Source organism: Sycon ciliatum, chromosome 4 (genome assembly GCF_964019385.1).
Source record: "Sycon ciliatum chromosome 4, ocSycCili1.1, whole genome shotgun sequence".
In the NCBI taxonomy this organism is placed as follows: Eukaryota; Metazoa; Porifera; class Calcarea; order Leucosolenida; family Sycettidae; genus Sycon; species Sycon ciliatum.
The window spans coordinates 24,981,706-25,000,407 of record NC_088646.1 but is presented as its reverse complement, the minus strand read 5'-3'; the positions used below and the strand labels follow the sequence as shown (position 1 = coordinate 25,000,407).

General features: G+C 48.4%; 2 protein-coding genes across 2 annotated transcripts; both read left to right on the top strand.

Moving 5' to 3' along the window:
• Positions 1-11,627: 11,627 nt before the first annotated feature.
• On the top strand, positions 11,628-12,698 carry LOC135813478 (suppressor of cytokine signaling 2-like). The gene has a single exon (XM_065326571.1). The coding sequence runs from the start codon at positions 11,628-11,630 to the stop codon at positions 12,696-12,698; it is 1,071 nt and encodes a 356-aa protein (XP_065182643.1).
• Positions 12,699-14,274: 1,576 nt separating this feature from the next.
• Positions 14,275-17,945, top strand: LOC135815228 (H/ACA ribonucleoprotein complex subunit 1-like). Its single transcript, XM_065328496.1, has 6 exons — positions 14,275-14,483; positions 15,274-15,422; positions 16,474-16,533; positions 16,772-16,832; positions 17,385-17,558; positions 17,709-17,945. The coding sequence occupies exons 1-6, from the start codon at positions 14,342-14,344 to the stop codon at positions 17,786-17,788; spliced, it is 666 nt and encodes a 221-aa protein (XP_065184568.1). The 5' UTR covers positions 14,275-14,341; the 3' UTR covers positions 17,789-17,945.
• The last annotated feature ends 757 nt before the right edge of the window (positions 17,946-18,702 follow it).

The window sequence follows — 18,702 nt, the reverse complement described above, 5'->3', positions numbered from 1 at the left end:
GCAGAAAAATTGGCAGAATTCGGTACTTTTTCTGGTAAGTTTCATGCATGTTTGGTATGTGGATAAAGAAATGGAGCAGAATTCGAGGAATTGCCCGCCATAAGGTTTGTATGGTTCTGCCAATTTCGGTGCAAAAAAAGCAGAATCTGCCACCTTTTCGAGCATTATCCGCCAAGGCCTATACCTCACTCCATATACACCCACACTCATATACCAGATCTCCCATGAAGTTTATAAATTTCCATATACACTGTTCAATATACACCACTAAGGAGGTATATACACCACTAAGGAGGTATATACATGTACACCACTGAGGAAAACCATCAGAAAAAAACCACTGAGGAGCTTTCTTTCTCTAAAAAGGAGTGTATATAGCTTTCTCTCTAACGCTATATTCACTCCTTTTTAGGGAAAGAAAGCTATATTCACTCCTTTTTGCTCTTGAGCTTGCGCATGGAGAGGTATAAATATATTATAACAAGGGACCTCGTGTATATCGAGAAATATAGACCAGTATAAAAACCTCGGCTTCGCCTCGGTTTTTATACTGGTCTATATTTCTCGATATACACGAGGTCCCTTGTTACATGTATATACATATACACCACTAAGGGAGAGCATGCCTAAGACTGTAAGGGTATATGGAGTGAGGTATAAGCAGGAATATTTGACTGCTTAGGGTATAGTGAAAATCAATGGGAGTCAATACTAAGAGCTAGAGAGTGATAATTATTTTTGTGATAGCGCTATGTAGACTACTCAGAAAGTCTCTGCTGGGCACAATCGATTGATGCCTAGCCTATGACTAATGGATGGCGCCGGTGCACGGTGACGACCCAGATCAGCTCCGGCCTTGGTCGCATGAATCTGGTCTACTGTCTGTTTGTACTGACTGTAGTGCAGTCATGTAGATCTACAACTGGTGCAAGCTGTACTGAGTCAGTGAGTGCTGCTGCTGCAAGACACAAAAACGTCAAAGAGACATGAATGCAATGCATGGTGCACCGGTAGTCGGCCCTTTGGCAGTTTACCAATCATGGCTTACTGTTTGCAGTTTGGCTTTGGCCCTTTTGGCAAGTAATACTAGTAATACTATTACTAGTACATGTAATAGTTAGTTTTGCAGTTTTGCCAGTTTTGCCTTTTGGGTAGATCTACAGACAGACTCAGTGACAGTACATCATTCAAGTCAGTGCAGGCCAGAAGCTTCGAAGACACTACAAAATAATTACAATGACCTGATGTCAGTGATGACGTTGAGTGCCAGATGCAGCGCACCCAGTCAGCGTGACGGAATTCATTCCGCGCGAGATGGAGTGCAGTGGGAGATCGATGCAGGCCAAAGAGAAAAATATTATTCGATTGATTGAAAAGCTCATTGTTGCTGCAGTCGAGTACTGTCAGTTTGCTTTCCTTTTCTTTGTACGTACACGTTAGTCTTCGTGGTGAGTAGTTTTAGGTTGATCTAGTAGCGTGCGCCATAGATTTCTAGCGGGCTCATTACAAGTATCGTTGCTGAGACCTGGGATTGTAAACATGTTTTCTCTTTGATCGGCAGACACCACGCGTGCACGACCACATCCTAGTAGATAGTAGTAATAGTGAGCCGGACGTTGAACTCAGTTCTTTTTTATTATCCTATCGATAGTAGCCAGGCGTGGACCGTGGACCAAGTACATGTAGCTTTACTCCGCGAACGAATTATTATACTTTATTTATATAGCAATAGAAGAATTTGGCATTGTGACTGGAGATGGAGCGCCTTGTAGCCATGTCGAGAGACTCTTCAGAGAGTGAAGCCCATCGTCGTTCTGGTCATGGACATCGACGACTCTTCGACTCTCCTCGCTGCCTACCTTTTGCAACTAGAGGAGAAAGCAGTAGCGCCAGCGAGCCTGCTGCAACGATTCAGCGGTATGTGGAGCCAATCGCTGCAGCCAGTGACGGTACGCTGGCGGGGGTCGAAGCTCCGTATGACCAGGTGAGGCTGGACGGGGCCCCGTACGCGCAGGTGAGACTCACTGAGATCAGGTACGGGCAGCAGTCTGTGGGAGCAGCTGAAGTTCCGTATGATCGAGTGCGACTCGAGGATGCAGGATCTACTAGTGCTAGGGCCTCCCCTGAATCCCAGAATATCTCTTCTGGCGGAGAGCAAAATTCTAGTAAGCAGTCTAAACCGACTCTCCTATATCGACTAGCCCGTCGCGTTCGTCATCATTCTTCTCACCCACAAATACACTTTGCAAATGAACAGGATCGTCGGGACAGTGGCAACGTGAATGGTGGTGCCACGAGGCAGATGCCGCCGCTGAAAAAGCCTCTGCGCGTCTCCAAGTCTCTGGAGAATGTACTGGTTATGCCGCAGGAGTTCGGAACTGGTATAGCATTCGTCATGCACACAGAAGAACCTGGCAGTCGGCGAGTGAAATCCAGCGACCAACTGTTTCAACATGACAGAGCTGATGCGGGTCGGAGCGCCTCTGCCAATGAAATGAGACAGCAAAGCAGCGATGAAGCAACCTTGTTAGCAAATGGAGAAGAATTGCCACCGGCGCTGCCCGCCCGCCTGTACCTGGACGGTCCAGAAGAAGCTGACAACGAGCAGGACACGGGGGAAGCCGGCACTTTGGGTGATGGTACCCCGGGACAGCAGCAGGCAACAGTGGACATTCCTGCCTTTGTTCCTCCTCTGCCTGGCGAAGAAGAGCCTGTGGAAAACCAGCCCAGCAAGCTATGGCTGGATATGCTGGCACTGAACAAGTGCGGTTACTACTGGGGACCTATTAATGAAGACACGGCTGTTGAAGTTCTGACGGACAAATCCGAGGGTACATTCCTGGTACATGACTCATCCAACCTGCACCATTTGTATTCTGTGTCCGCCGTTGTCAACGGGCAAGTGGAGCATTTCCCTATCAACATGTTTGACAATCAGGCAGGCTATACGTTCTACAACCCAGCAGAGCTGCCGCGGCATCCCACGCCGGACGAGATTGCCTGGGGCACCATGCAATCCACCATTCCAGACCTCATAGCCTGGGCGCAGGCACTGACGCGGGACCAGCACCACCGGCGCGGCGTCCGTCCATTTCTGATCAAGCCGCTGAACCACATGTACGTGGTGCCCAGCCTGCAGGACATGTGCCGCACAACACTCCGCAAAGATATGAGGCTATCCGAGCAACACGTGCGTCAACTTCCCCTGCCGGCCATTGTACAGAATTACTTGCTGGCTTTCAGTTTCTTCTAGTAACCATGGTAACCGTACGTGATTGGTGCCCGCAGGACTGGTTTGGATCAAAGTTAGGAGGTCACGGATCTGAAATGAGAGATTGATTTCTGATTGTACTGGAACTGCACAAATGTACTTGTATCGTGCGGGATGAACACTCAGAACGCTGCACTGAAATTGAGCACATCATGATAGCCAGCAATGATGGTGTACATGTGACGTTACATGTAATCAGTGCAGGTGTAGGGATCTTACAGGTACTATTGTAATATTACAGCGCTGGACCGCAGAGTGTGCAGTGGGACAGAAACTGAGAATCTACTCATAGTTATGACTATTCTTCAGTTGCATCTCCTTCCCTGCGTCTCGGTTCTTATCAGGGAATGTTTGTTTTAAGTTTCACTTGAAAATTATAGTTTTCACTTGAAAACTATAATTATTGCCTAACTGACTATTTCCAGTAGACTATGTTTGCAAGGGCTTCATATTAATTTTAGACTGATTGGCCAGGCAATTAATTTTGAGCACCTAGACCCAATCGCCCTGCATAAACAGACTCGTTAACTCATCTTATTTAATTTTATCCGACTTACTCCTCCGCTCTATGTGCTTTAAACATCGTGACCCAAGTGAAATACTAAAACTACCTTCGATCTGTACTGTGTTTTCCCTATTCAACACCCTCCGCTAGTGAATACTGAATGATCACCGGTACAATCATCGGTCACTCGGCAATGCGCGGTCTTATTAGACGGTGCTGGTGCCCCTATGTGTATATCCATTATCCAGTCACTTTGACTTTGCCAGCCATGGCAGCACAGACTGGGTGAAGGTGGTGTCATGTGGCTTCCAGTTGGCCTTGCAGCTCAGGGTGGTGACTGTACTCGTACATGCATACCATTTTGTATATTCATTGACCTTTCCGTGAGTATGCATTAATTTTTGTAATAAATCTGTGTGTGTGTGGGAGGGGGCTTGTGTACATGTAGTTATTTCAGCGTTGTCTTGGATCAGGCATGCTCTCAGCCGTGTAGGGTTCCATACATGGAGCTGTTTTGCTCAAGGGTAGTGTGTGACTTTTTGGTCCGAGATCCCCTCCCCCCCCCCCCCCACACCGGGAGATTTCTACCACTCCCCTACACTACATAATTATTATTATTATTGTATCCCAGTATCCGCACATTGATTTGTAGATCTGCTATGCATGTGGGCAAGAGTATAAAGCTCCCATAGTCTTAGAGTCTTGATATAACTTAAAGGGGAAGTTAAGGCAAAAATTAAAATTTCACCAGTTGTAGTCTTCGGGGTGCTGAGTCGAATGGTCGTGGTCCGAGGAAGCTGAGACGCTCCCTTCCTACTTGAATCCCAATCGAACTCGCGCACTTCCACCGAAACTGGGTGACTGCGCCCTACTAGATGGGGATTTGTATGCAAAATGTCACTAAAAGCGCCATTTCGTTCTTATAAAAGCACGGATGACCGCGATTGGCCCATATGTTGTAGTCTTTTGGACGCTGAGTCGACTGGTTTTGGTCCGAAAAGGCTGCGATGCGGCGTTCCTCCTTTATTCCCAATCGAACATGGTTGAACAAGCGGTCACGTGCTCCTGCGTACACCAGTCACCTGGTCACCGTGCCTGCAGGGTACAACTTACTAGCCTGTTTGACCTTTTTTGGGTGCAGTCCTGTCACTCGAGTTGAACCCGAGTTGAACCTTGGTGTGAAAGTTGTCACCTGCTGGCGTGGTGACCACTGACCAGGTGATTTGGGCACCCAGGAGCACGTGACCACTTGTTCAACCATGTTCGATTGGGAATAAAGGAGGAACGCTGCATCGCAGCCTTTTCGGACCAAAACCAGTCGACTCAGCGTCCCAAAGACTACAACATATGGGGCAATCGCGGTCATCCGTGCTTTTATAAGAACGAAATGGCGCTTTTAGTGACATTTTGCATACAAATCCCCATCTAGTAGGGCGCAGTCACCCAGTTTCGGTGGAAGTGCGCGAGTTCGATTGGGATTCAAGTAGGAAGGGATCGTCTCAGCTTCCTCGGACCACGACCATTCGACTCAGCACCCCGAAGACTACAACTGGTGAAATTTTAATTTTTGCCTTAACTTCCCCTTTAATATAAGGGAGTCATACCCAAAAAAACGTACGTCATTGCGGTAGACCTAGTAGTGACTAGTACTAGACTACGATCGTACCGGTACTAGCAAGAGTCCATAACCCAAGAGTATGCAACTGTGATCTCTTTTCTATGGACCAACCGCGCGGCGCGCTGCCTTCATTACATCATTCAGCTGCAGTCCGCGCACTGCGCTGCGGAAAATCAAACACCGCACTTTCCCTCTAGTTTGAAATGAACTTTCGTACGGAACTGGAGTTCACGCGCCAGAATTCAGAGATTGTGTAGGTACTGGAACGAATCGAGCAAAAACGGATGGGCTCGTGCGAGAAATTGAGAGTTTGAATGCATGCTTTCAGAGCGTGATGAAGGCAAGTTACGTAATGAAGGCAGCGCGCCACGCACGCATGCACCCATAATCACAGTTGCATACTCTTGGGTTATGGACTCTTGGTACTCGTACTGCCGTGGACATGGAAATCCGGTCGCACGTCTAGCGGCACCATGCGCTGGCCATGCAGCCCAGCAGCCAGCACGTATCGCTGCTGCATGCTGGTCGCATCGGATCAACAACACTGCATGCAACGACTTACGTAGGATCACTGCAGCAGTGCAGGGTTCACAGGATGCGTGCCTCAGCCACCACTAGCACTGCAGGGGACTCAGGTACGGCAGGAGCAAACATGCTCAGCTTGAGCCACACAGGCACATGGCACTACAACGAACCAGGGCAAACCCAAGGGCCAAGGCGGCAGAGACAACCCGTGCGTATGTCTCCTTGCTCTTCTCAGCCGGCCAGAAGAGAGGCGATCCATGAGAAAAGCACATTGGCGATGGCATGCTTGCCATAGCCACCAGAGGCAGAAAGCACAACCGGCACGAAGGAGGCATGCTCGACTTCGCGTACCCGCTCTTCATATTTCGGGCGCTTTTCTTGTTCATGGCGTCTATGATTCTATAGCTAGCAGCGAGGGAGGCGGCACGATTCGAAGACGCAAAAGGGTTGAACACCCGTACATCGATAAAGATGCGCTCGAATCGCCCCCCCCCCCCCCACACACACACCACTAGCCGCAACGTCCAGCCGAGCCTGCTCCTCCGTGACGGCTGTGAGATGGCGGAAGGGCCAAGGCCTCTCCGGTGACGGACTGGAGGTGGGGTTCCACCGTCACGTTATGAGCGACCTGCCTCAGGCTCAGGGCTCTGGCGGTGATGTCCCTCACCTCTTTATGGCGCAGCGTCGGGAAGCCACCAGACGGGCACGACAGGGCGTGACTGACATGCAGCAGCTTGCTGCACACACAGAGGCTTGGGAGCCGAGGAGGTGTCCTGCCGTACCGGAGGCACAGGCTATCCCGTCGGAAGTCCCCTATGGTGAGGGTGAAACTATGGCGGCTAGCGGCTGAGAGGGCAGCAGGTCAGCCAGCTGGATGCACCTTTTTCTGAGGCCAGGTCGAGAACAGGGGCCAGCTCTTGGTGATCCGAGCGAAGTGCGCCAGCCAGACATGGACTTGGCGCCGGCCGGGCTCCGCATCTCGGCACGAACGGTCGCCTTGACCGCGACGTCCGGAGCTGAGTCAGAGAGTCGCCGGGAGATGACTCCTGGCAGCATGCGAGACACGAGGCTAGCCGTGATCCTTCTGTCTTTCTGTTCTTGACGAGGTGTGCATGTGCATGTGGATCCACTGCTCAGCCAACACTGGGTATGGCAAACCCCTGTTCAATCGAGCCAATGCCAATGGCAATGGCTAAGCCATTGGTGTTGGTTGGTTGGTTTTTATTTCACTTCGCACATTCAAACGGGATGACGACCCAATAAAATGACGGCGAAGGCTTAGCCTAGAAGTGGCTATGGAAGAACATAGTAAAAGCTATGGAAGCACATAGTAAGAGAATAGGATACTAATAACTGCGGGTAAACGGGGGGAGAGAGAGAATACGATGTATCTGTGATACTACGTGCGGGTTACTGAACTGCACGGGGAGGGAGAGCAGAGCAATCAGCAGCAACTCGAACTACTCCCTACAGGCGTATGGTACACATGCATGCTTAAACTCAGGTAGCTAGGTGTCCCGTCACTTCGGAGCGTGACGTCTCGTCGCGCGACATTTCGAAGCGGTCATTTCGAAGACAGTTAGTTAGGAACGGGGACACTTCGGAGTGTGTCAAATTCGGCGCCAGACGATTCGACGAGAACCAGTTCGGAGAATGGCCAAGACATCGCCTGTTCATTTCGTCGTCACTGGCACCCGCTTTTGCTGGGAGAAAAATCGCACTTCTTTTCGCCTGTTCATTTCACGACTCCCTGGTTTGAACTTTTCGCCTGTTCATTTCACGACTCCCTGGTTTGAACTTTTCGCCTGTTCATTTCACGACTCCCTGGTTTTAACTTTACACCTTCGTCCTTCAAAAGCAATGGCACCAGACTAATTACCACAGATTCTTGTCGAGGTCGACGATGGCTGAGGAACAACCCGACTATGTTGGCATCACAAGCCGAGGAAGACCGAAGCTGGTTAAATCCGGCTATGGATACGTGCAGGACAAGCGAGGTCGAGACGAGATTGTCTACTGGAAATGCGAGAGCCGCGACGAGTTTGCATGTAACGGACGATTGAGGACAGACGCCGGATTGATAGTAGCTTATGTTGGGAGCCACAATCACGCTCCAGATGCAACGAGAGCTGAGGTTGTGAAGGCGCTCACGGACGTGAAAGAGAAAGCCAAATCCTCCCAAGACTCCAGTCACCACATTGTGACGTCTGCAACCAACGCTGTATCGCAGGAAGCCGTGGTACAACTCCCATCGGGCAACGCATTGAAACGCAACGTTCAAAGGACACGAGTAACTGCTGGAAATGTTCCCCCGACACCAGCGTCGCTACTGGATTTACAGCTGCCTGACAGTTACCTTAGAACGCACACCGGCGATGACTTCGTGCTGCATGACGCTGGGCCAGAGGCCGGCCAATTGAGATGCATTGTCTTCGCCAGTGCCGATAGCATGAGTATGCTTCGAGACGCCAAGTCGTTCCATATGGATGGAACGTTCAAATGTGTACCACTACTGTTCTCGCAGCTGTATATCTTCTCTGCGTGCTTGTGCGCTTATGAACTCTTTGTGTTCCCTCTGTTGACGCTTCAAAATCGCTCTATTGACACTGCAAAATCGCTCTGTTGACGCTGGAGAATTGCTTATCATCTCTCTCTCTCAGTCTCTCTCTCTCTCTCTCTCTCTCTCTCTCTCTCTCTCTCTCTCTCCTCTTCCTCTCTCCCTCCCCCCCCCTCTCTCTCTCTCTCTCTCTCTCTCTCTCTCTCTCTCTCTCTCTCTCTCTCTCTCTCTCTCTCTCTCTCTCTCTCTCTCTCTCTCTCTCTCTCTCTCTCTCTCTCTCTCTCTCTCTCTCTCTCTCTCTCTCTCTCTCTCTCTCTCTCTCTCTCTCTCTCTCTCTCTCTCTCTCTCTCTCTCTCTCTCTCTCTCTCTCTCTCTCTCTCTCTCTCTCTCTCTCTCTCTCTCTCTCTCTCTCTCTCCCGTAGCTCTCTCCCTTTTGAAATTCGCTTCCATAGAATTGGGCACCATTGCCCGTTGTTTCGCTTGGCGAAGTAAAATAAAAATCAACACTACAACATACCGTATTTCCACAAATAGTAGGCCGGTCTACTATTTTTTCAACCTCGTCCTAACCCGACCTTATAATCGAGGACGATCTTGTATTCGAGGACGGTCTTTTATTCTTTCAACCCAGTTTGACCCCCCCCCCCCGGTCTTCTATTTCTCGCCACACAGTTTTACCCCCGTTCTTCCATTTTCTTCTACACAGTTTGAGCACGGTCTTCTATTTTTTCCCACAGTTTGAGCACGGTCTTCTATTTTTAAAGGGGAAGTTAAGGCAAAAATTAAAATTTCACCAGTTGTAGTCTTCGGGGTGCTGAGTCGAATGGTCTTGGTCCGAGAAAGCTGAGACGCTCCCTTCCTACTTGAATCCTAACCGAACTCGCGCACTTCCACCGAAACTGGGTGACTGCGCCCTACTAGATGGGGATTTGTATGCAAAATGTCACTACAAGCGCCATTTCGTTCTTATAAAAGCACGGATGACCGCGATTGGCCCATAATTATGTTGTAGTCTTTTGGACGCTGAGTAGACTGGTTTTGGTCCGAAAAGGCTGCGATGCAGCGTTCCTCCTTTATTCCCAATCGAACATGGTTGAACAAGTGGTCACGTGCTCCTGGGTGCCCAAATCACCTGGTCACCACGCCAGCAGGCGACAACTTTCACACCAAGGTTCAACTCGAGTTCACCTAGAGGGACAGAACTGCACCCAAAAAAGGTCAAACAGGCTACAGTAGTACGGGCAAAACATAAAATAAAGACAATCAATGATTAGATCGAGCGCACGCGGTGATGATCATGTACAATGTCATTAATGACACTTGACAGATAATAATAATAATGTAAGCCTCAAGCTGAGATTCTTGCTTCAGCAACAACAAGCGCTGCCGAGTCTGAGGCCATTGCTGGTAAGAATGCCTTGCGTGCACCACGCAAGCACATCAGCGCTGAACGGACCAGTGCAAAGCCAATCTGGCAGCGGATGGCAGCTAGGGTGATGCTGTATGGCTCCCCAGTCTTGGCAGCGAGGAGAGAGGCGATGCGTTTGTAGAGCGAAGCACCATGCTTTCCCATGCCTCCGGTGGTAGAGAAGATGGCGGGGACAAAGCTGGAATGCTCCACCTCCCTCAGGCGCTGCTCATACGCACGACGCTTAGCCTTTTCATGACGGACATAGGTAGCAGCAAGTGAGTTGGAACGGTTCGAAGACGCATGGGGGTTGAATACCCGTACATCAATGTAGGTGCGTTCGAACCGTCCTCCCCAAATGCCACTAGCCACGACGTCTAGGCGTGCCTGGTCGTCAGCAATAGCAGTGCGATAACGGAGTTGCTGGAGGTGTGGCTCAACTGCCACCTGATGGGCCACCCGCCTGAGCAGACGAGCAGTGAGGTCCCTCACCTCGTTGTGACGAATGGACGGAAATCCACCCGTCGGACACGAGAAGTTGTACCCTGCAGGCATGGTGACCAGCTGACTGGTGTACGCAGGAGCACGTGACCGCTTGTTCAACCATGTTCGATTGGGAATAAAGGAGGAACGCTGCATCGCAGCCTTTTCGGACCAAAACCAGTCTACTCAGCGTCCAAAAGACTACAACATATGGGTCAATCGTGGTCATCCGTGCTTTTATAAGAACGAAATGGCGCTTTTAGTGACATTTTGCATCCAAATCCCCATCTAGTAGGGCGCAGTCACCCAGTTTCGGTGGATGTGCGCGAGTTCGATTGGGATTCAAGTAGGAAGGGAGCGTCTCAGCTTTCTCGGACCAAGACCATTCGACTCAGCACCCCGAAGACTACAACTGGTGAAATTTAGACGGTCTTTTATTTTTTCAATCGCCCCCTGCCCCGGCCTTGTATACGAGGAAGGCGTTGTATACGAGGACGGCCTTTTATTTGCGGAAATACGGCATTACTTTTTTTGAAAAAAATTCAAAAATAAAGGTGGAGCTTGATGACGTAGCTCTACTGCTCGTTCACGTGATCGTGACGTAACGTTACCTCGTTTGAGTCGTTTCCCGCGATCCCGGGATCCCATACACAGTTTCCCATATACGCTTTCCCATACACAGATTTTGCAACCGCGGGAAACGAAAAAATGTTCATGAATTTTTAATACTTTGTTAGGTTTTGCTTCATCAGTTCATGTGGAGCTAGCTGGAGGCGAAGGGATCCATGCTGGTAGCTATGGTCAGAGGAATCCGGAAGCACATCTTGATTTGATATGACCTTAATTCCTAGCAAAGCTTATCGAGAAACCTATGCAGCCGCAAGTGACATAGTCAGTTGTATTTTTACCTTCTAGTCAGGTGCTTTCTTCTTGACATTTTTTTGTGTGAAGCAGGCCTAAGTGTTTCAGATTGGTTATAATAATTATTTATACGTGTAGCAGCCACGATAAGCCGCACGAAAGGGCTTCGGAGCTTGAACAAAGATGCTGCTCTGCCATGAGTTTCATTCCTGACTATTTTTCGGCTCCCCGAGATCCGACAGGTCGGACCTTTGTGCATGACGTAACCCATCAGCACATGTGATAGTCACAGTATGTCCTAGTACGTGTTGTGCGTTTTCCTGCTTATTTATCGCTATTGGGGTAGGGTCGTGACTGTGTGTCCCTATACGGGTAGCTCATCACGGAGCGTGTGTGATCATGAGTGGCCTCCAGGGATCTTTAGGAGTGGAAGAGCAGCGACCTTACGACTATGGAATGCTGTTTGTCAAGTTTGGTGATGGGGACAGCACGTGCAAACTGGTGCCTATAGAAAGCCGTGACTCTAGCACACCAGATGCTGAGGAAGTACCCAAGAAGACACTTGACCGGGAGAAGGAAATACCGGACGACACCTATGCGACGATCATTGCGACACTGAGGGAAGAGAGGCAGGAACAGGTGAATGCGGCGGCCTCTGACAGCATGGTGAATGATACAGACCGCGATGACGAGGAGCCGGCACCCCACCTGCCACCTCGTCTTTATCTCGATTATGGTGATATTCCCGAGCCGGCTATCTCTACAGAAGATACTACATGGGCCAGTAGTGAGCCCCAGTATGGTGTGCCTCACGACCTGATCGACTCGAGCAGTGGTGATTATGCATCAGTTTCCGATTCACGAAACTCCGGTCAAAAAGACGAGGACAGGAGTCCTAGTTACGAGAGTGTTCAAACGCGCGGTAGCCGCCTTCTGGCAAGCATGAAACAGCTATCGACGTGTGGCTACTACTGGGGTCCAATCTCTGAACATGCCGCAAAGGAGAAGTTGATCGATCAACCGGATGGAACATTTCTACTCTACGACTCCTCGCATGTTCATCACTTGTATGCAGTGTCGGTTGTACTTAATGGCACCGCTGAACACTTCCTGATTGACTCCTACGACACACAGTCTGGCTACAAGTTCAGCCATCCGTCGGACCACGACGAGTTAGCCCGCACCGCCCAGCCAGTAGCAGAGACGCTGAGTTGGCGGCGGCTACGGCCGTCCGTCATCGAACTCATCGACTGGGCAATGGTGATGACAAGCAAGACCAAGCATCGTCGGGGCATGCACCCATACCTTGTCAAGCCGCTCATGCAGCCCTACGAAGTGCCCATGCTGCAGCACCTAATACGCTCGTACATGTGCGATGTTCTGCACCTTAGCCGCCAGCAGGTACGAGAGTTGCCGATACCTAGAATAACCCAAGACTATGTGTTAGAATATGGTTACTTCACCTCATGACAACAGCATCGAACACAGATAGGTTTTTATTTCTTATGCAGCTCGATTTTAACCCTTTCCATGCGGTTTTATTGTATTCTACATGTGTTCGCAAACGGATGTGTGTAAAAGGAAACTTTTTGCCGGAATATGATTGTTATATTTTTTACAGGGCTAATGACTATGCTTATGGTTATCACAACAACTGAGCTAGAATACTATTTATTGGTTTTAGGAGAAAGCTTGAAAGATTTTTTCTTTTACTTTAAAAATATGATATTAGAAAAAGGGGGTGTTGCTCCATTTATTTATTTAGTTATGCACACCTCAAGATTCCTTCATCGGCGCACAGTGCCTATTGCTCATGAAGCGGTTAAAGTCTGCTTGCTGCACGTAAACATTATTGAAATCCCCCACTCAATTAAGTCTTGAATGCAAAGCAATACTAGTACTCAGACGAGCAATACAAATTAGCAAATACGAAGTATGATTTATGCTCAGGCACTGATTATGAACACTGGCCAACATGTGTGCAACATCACCAGGTGATCTCCAGTGCGACCAAGCAGTCCCGTGTACAACGATGCCATATACATGTGCATGATTGTGCCTTTTGTTGTCTGCTTGTGTTTAACTGTACGCATGCACTGGTGCAGGGAAAGGTTCCATGTGTACTACACTGTACCATGTAGTATATTTGTATTTTTTTTATACTGAAGACAATTGCCCGTGTACACATTGCGGAGCGCCGAAGAACGACCAGGCTAGAATCTTACCAAACACAGCATACCAATGTATACACGGTGACTCAACTGTGCATAGAGTAGACTGTAATGCATGAACCTGAATAGGAACGGTCAAGGCTAGGAGGCGACCGACAGAACTGTATGCATGGGCGTCCAGCTTCAGCACACTGATGAGGTTGAACAGCCGTATATTAAAGGGAAAATATGCCCGTGTATTCACCAGCCCTGGGCATAAGGACTTTGGACAGGCTGGTTGCCTTTCGGGTTTTTTTACAGGCAGGAAGTGACTGAAACGGTTTCTAAACTACATGACTCTCTAATTATTATTTTATGACCACCCACTCCAAAAAGAAGAATTGAGTGGCTTCTCTGGATGCGATTGTGATGTGATGGCAACATCATTGACCAAGTAATACAGTTACACTGTATGTGTACATGTATGTGTACATCACTAAAATTAATGGCTTTTTTGGGAGTGCAAATATGGAATATGAGTTTGCATGGACCAATTAAAAAAAACCCACAGATAAGGCTCATTTTTTCCTGAACGATCCAGGATGGAACGACGTCGTCTTGTACGAGCTGGTAGATCTCGGACAAGTAGGAGAGGAATCTCAGACTCAGAGGCAGAGGACCAGACCGGAGGTGGATCGCATATCGCGGGCCACCTGCAAGGCTGCATGCTGGCTGTCATCGAACCGCGATCGATATCGCACGAGCGCAAAATTTGTGTACAAATCTTTTTAGTACCATGTGGCCGGGTACAAGGTCTTGATGTTTCCAAGGAGATTCTGTTCCGTGGAAAAATAATTTGCACGATCCGGACGAACGGCATGATTCAGGCCATGTGCATGCTGAGGACTCTGCAAATGAAATTTTAGCTTTTTGTTTAGAAGTCATCTCTCCAACTCGGCCAGCATGTCGTTCCGTGGCCGTGGAGGAGGTGGTGGTGGCGGCCGAGGAGGCTTCCGAGGAGGTCGTGGAGGCTTCAGCCGTGGAAGAGGCCGAGGTGGCGGATCATTCAACCAGTATGATCAAGGCCCACCGGAGGAGGTTGTCGGTACGTTCCTGAATTATTTTGCACTCTGGATGCATTTTACTGCGCAATCTGTGATGATCAGGGTATGGTTGCCATTCGCTGAGAATAGATGTGGGTTGTTGTATGTTACTCCGCTCTCACCTGCATATGATTCAATTCTCGCCGAAGAAATGTGCTACTGGCTGATTACTGACATGGAGACAGCTCCTCAATCCTGAAAGATGGATATAGTATCTGAAGTGAAAATCTCTAATAGTAATATCTACACCATAAGTTACAGTACAGAGTTACATTCTGTGCCCCATTAGCTTCAACTTCAACTAGGTATTGCTCGCTGCTGAAATTGTAGTTTATCGGGAATATCCTCACTTCAATCTGTGGCATTGCTCATGCTTATGCGATGGAAAACCACCAGGCCTGGGTGTGGGGAGATGATCTATGCTGACAAATGGGTGGCCTCTGCCCGCAAAAAGTTGTGGAATTGAAAGTTAGCTGACGCATGAAGCCATTATTTCATTCAGCAGCACTGTTTTCATCTGAATTTGCTCCTTATTTGAACAGAGAGTGGTGCAATCTACGTGTGTATACTGTATTTTCTGGAATCTAAGCCGCACCCAGATTTTGGTCACGAAATACAGACATCTACCCTATATTTCACGGTTCATTTGACCGTCGTAGTATACGCCACACAGCTGTTCGGGTGAATAATGAGTGTTTAAAGTGCGGCTTGTACTCCGGAAAACACGATACTTGTGTAATGCTAGTTGTTGTTGCTGACCAAATCTGTTGGTCTCGTTTTCTTCATGCACAGAGCTGGGAACAATGATGCATCCCTGTGAGGGTGAACTGGTTTGCAAATGTACAAACGAGAAGGTACCCTACTTCAACGCGCCCGTCTTTCTGGAAAACAAATCGCAAATCGGAAAGGTGGACGAGATCTTCGGACCGATGAACGACTTTGTATCCTCCCACATTCACCGTTATAATATGCTGTTCTCACTGCGTTAGAAAGATACATGTAGCTGGAGAGCAGATGTATTGGTAGTCAATGAAATGCTTGCAGCACTGCAGTTAGGAACCAATCCACTTTATTCCCGTAGCTATGCAGAAGACGTTACTTCAGTAACGTCTGGCGCTAGCCAGGGTCCACACAGCTTTAATTTGGTATTTGTGTGTTTGTTTTGTGTGTTTGTGTCACGCCTGGCGCTATCCCGTATCTGTCCCGTACCGTACCATCAATATTCAAATAGGGCTTTCAAACGCAAGATCATAACGTGAAGCAACTTGGAAGAATGGGTATGAATGCGAAGTGTATGGGGGAATGCATGTAGGGCGATAGTGCGGGTTCGAATCCCAGGATATGCCTGAAAAAATAGGAGAATTGAAAAATTTATCACATCCCTATGCTTTTTTTGCCGTCATCAAGGCGGTAGACGGTGTCGTATTACCCTCGATCGTACCTGTCCCGTACCTGTCCCGTGCCGTACCATCAAAGACGGCTGGCCACAATGCGTATTCAAATAGGGCTTTCAAATGCAAGATCATAACGTGAAGCAACTTGGAAGAATTAGTATGTATGCGAAGTGTATCGGGGGATGCATGCAGGGCGCGATAGTGCGGGTTCGAATCCCAGGTTATGTCTTTAAAAAAAGGAATTTTTTAAAGAATTTATAACATCCCTATGCTTTTTTTTGTCTAGGTCATGAAGGCAAAAAAGCATAGCTTAGGGCCCTGAGCTTCCAAGCTCTCTCGTCAATGACAGCGTATAGTGCAATGTAGCCAATACAGCTTCATCAAGGATTATTTTGGTTGTCAGGGCTCGACAGCTGTGCAGTTTCTGTGGTGTACACCCTACGATAGTGGATTCTAGAAGTGGTTGGGATCCAGCATCTTCACCAGGTTCATACCACATAGCATATAGCTTACCTACGCTAGGCTGTGTTGGTCTGATCTACAGCTGTGTGCTCGCCCTCAGCAAATTGTTTTTCTCCTTAACCAGTGTGTGTTGCAGTATTTTTCTGTCAAATTGTCTCCCAACATGGGTGCAGACTCCTTCAATAAATTGCAGAAGGTATGTTTTTGCTTTAAGCTTTTGCATGGGGGGGGGGGGGGGGGAGGATATCGAGTTCCTTGCGCCCTTTCTATCCTACCTCTATTCTTGGTGTATCCTCAACATATCTTAACTACTTTTTGGCCTTTATTCGAGTTCTTATCTTGACCAACGTTGGCCTCATGTACCCACGTATGCTTTTTGTTCCCGACTTGAAAGTGTTCATTTTCTTGGTTTTCTTTTGTTGTACCCTGCTCAGTTCTTCTGCGATCCTGGTCGCCTGTTGCCCATGGCTCGCTTCTTGTCCGGTAATCAACGAGGTGAGTTCTTGGTGTGCTGAAGATGCCCATGTTGCAGTTGTGTCCAGTGAGATTTTGTCTTTGGCACATGGAACCTATTTTATGGAACCATGCAGGGTTTGATGTTTATGAGGCACTGCACAACCCTGCACTGATTAGTAATTATCTTTTCTGAGAGGCTGGATTGCATTGACCTGCACTGTACATCTGCATGAGACGCTCGTTGCCACTTTATTTCAGATCTACTGGTAGCTAAATTTTAGTGAGGCGGGCTGAAAATTTGCCGGCGCTGCTGATTGAAATGTGTTGGCTGCCTGACAGATGACGATTCTCTGTTTTTGTCTGTGGTTGATATCATGGGAGATGTAATTAATTATAATGGCGTTGCCCTTGCATGTTTCGAATTGTTTTCAGTGTTTAGGATATATTTAATTGACATGCCTCAAAGAGAACCAGTTCAGTTTGTAGTTTCCAGCTAGTTTGCTTTTCTCGAATGAAAACTTCTGTAACATTTGCGCATGCGATGCACCATCATTATATTTATTTTCGCTTGTCTTTTCCTATCTCTACAAGGTGGTCGCGGTGGTAGAGGTGGTGGCCGTGGCGGTCCTCGCGGTGGTGGCCGTGGTTTTGGAGGTCGCGGCGGCGGATTTGGTGGTGGCCGTGGAGGTGGATTCGGCGGTGGCCGTGGCGGCGGATTCGGTGGTGGCCGTGGAGGTGGATTCGGCGGTGGTCGCGGTGGCGGCGGTGAGTGTTGTAAAATTGTTTCCACCAGTTTGTATGACATGAGGCATGGATTGCTTGTTTTGGCCTTGTTGAGTCTGTGAACTCCTGTTGTAAATCATCACAAATTGGGTCGTATATTCTTTCTCTTTTTTTCTCCGCTCTTTTACTCAGGACGTGGAGGATTCTCACCCCGTGGAGGCGGTGGCCGTGGCTTCTCACCTCGCGGTGGACGTGGTGGCTTCTCTCGGTAGCAATAGTATCCGCGGTGGCTTCTCTCGGTAGCAATAGTATCCAGCCACCACCAGTAGTTCACTGTGTGCCCCATCGAATTCTGCTTTGAATCCCTTGATTTTATAATGGGTGATCGATCACTTCAACACACTGTCTCTTGGATGTTTATGAAAGAAATTGCGGTTGCTCTGATTGTGCCGTGTGTGATTTTGCATGTCATTGCCAACGCATAACAGAGAGTTTACGCTTTACGTTGGTCAATTTCGAACGTGAGAAAAAAAACCGTGCGTTGAATCGCCTTTTTTTACCGTGAGTTGGCCCTCTGTCGCTTTGAAATCTCAGGTTGCAACGCGAGATGCGCCATTTTGACTGTGAGATCTCACGTTCGAAATTCGAAGAAAAAACCGTGAAGCGTTAACTCTCTAATAAGTTACGGTAGTGTGCTGCTCCCCGGGGTATGTGAATGCATATAGGAATCTACACTGAGATGAATTGTAAGAATAAATACAGCTCGTAGTGAAAGTGTTCAGCTGATGAGGGATCTGCAAGGGGGGGGGGGGGGGGAGCCACAAGGGAGACTACATGACCGTATAGTAGGCATCTCTTTTGCTTGTTCTCAAGAGAATTAGTTCTGATAGGGTCAGTTTCACTACCTCCATCTTTGTGGAGCTCCGAAGGCAGTCATGCTCCGGGAGTCGTAGAATACCTCGGGGGATATTTACGACTCCCTGGTCATGCTGTACGTACCTGTGTGAAATTGAATAGGCGATTGATTTTTCAGCAAGAATAGTTAGAATACCCCACAAAGGGCAGAACAAATTAGAAACAACTTCTCAGGTGACAGAAGAGCAGTGTGATACATTCATTGGTACGGTAGAGGTTTGGTTGTCCAGTGCGCAGTGCCAGTGGGTATGATGTGCTGCGATAAACACAG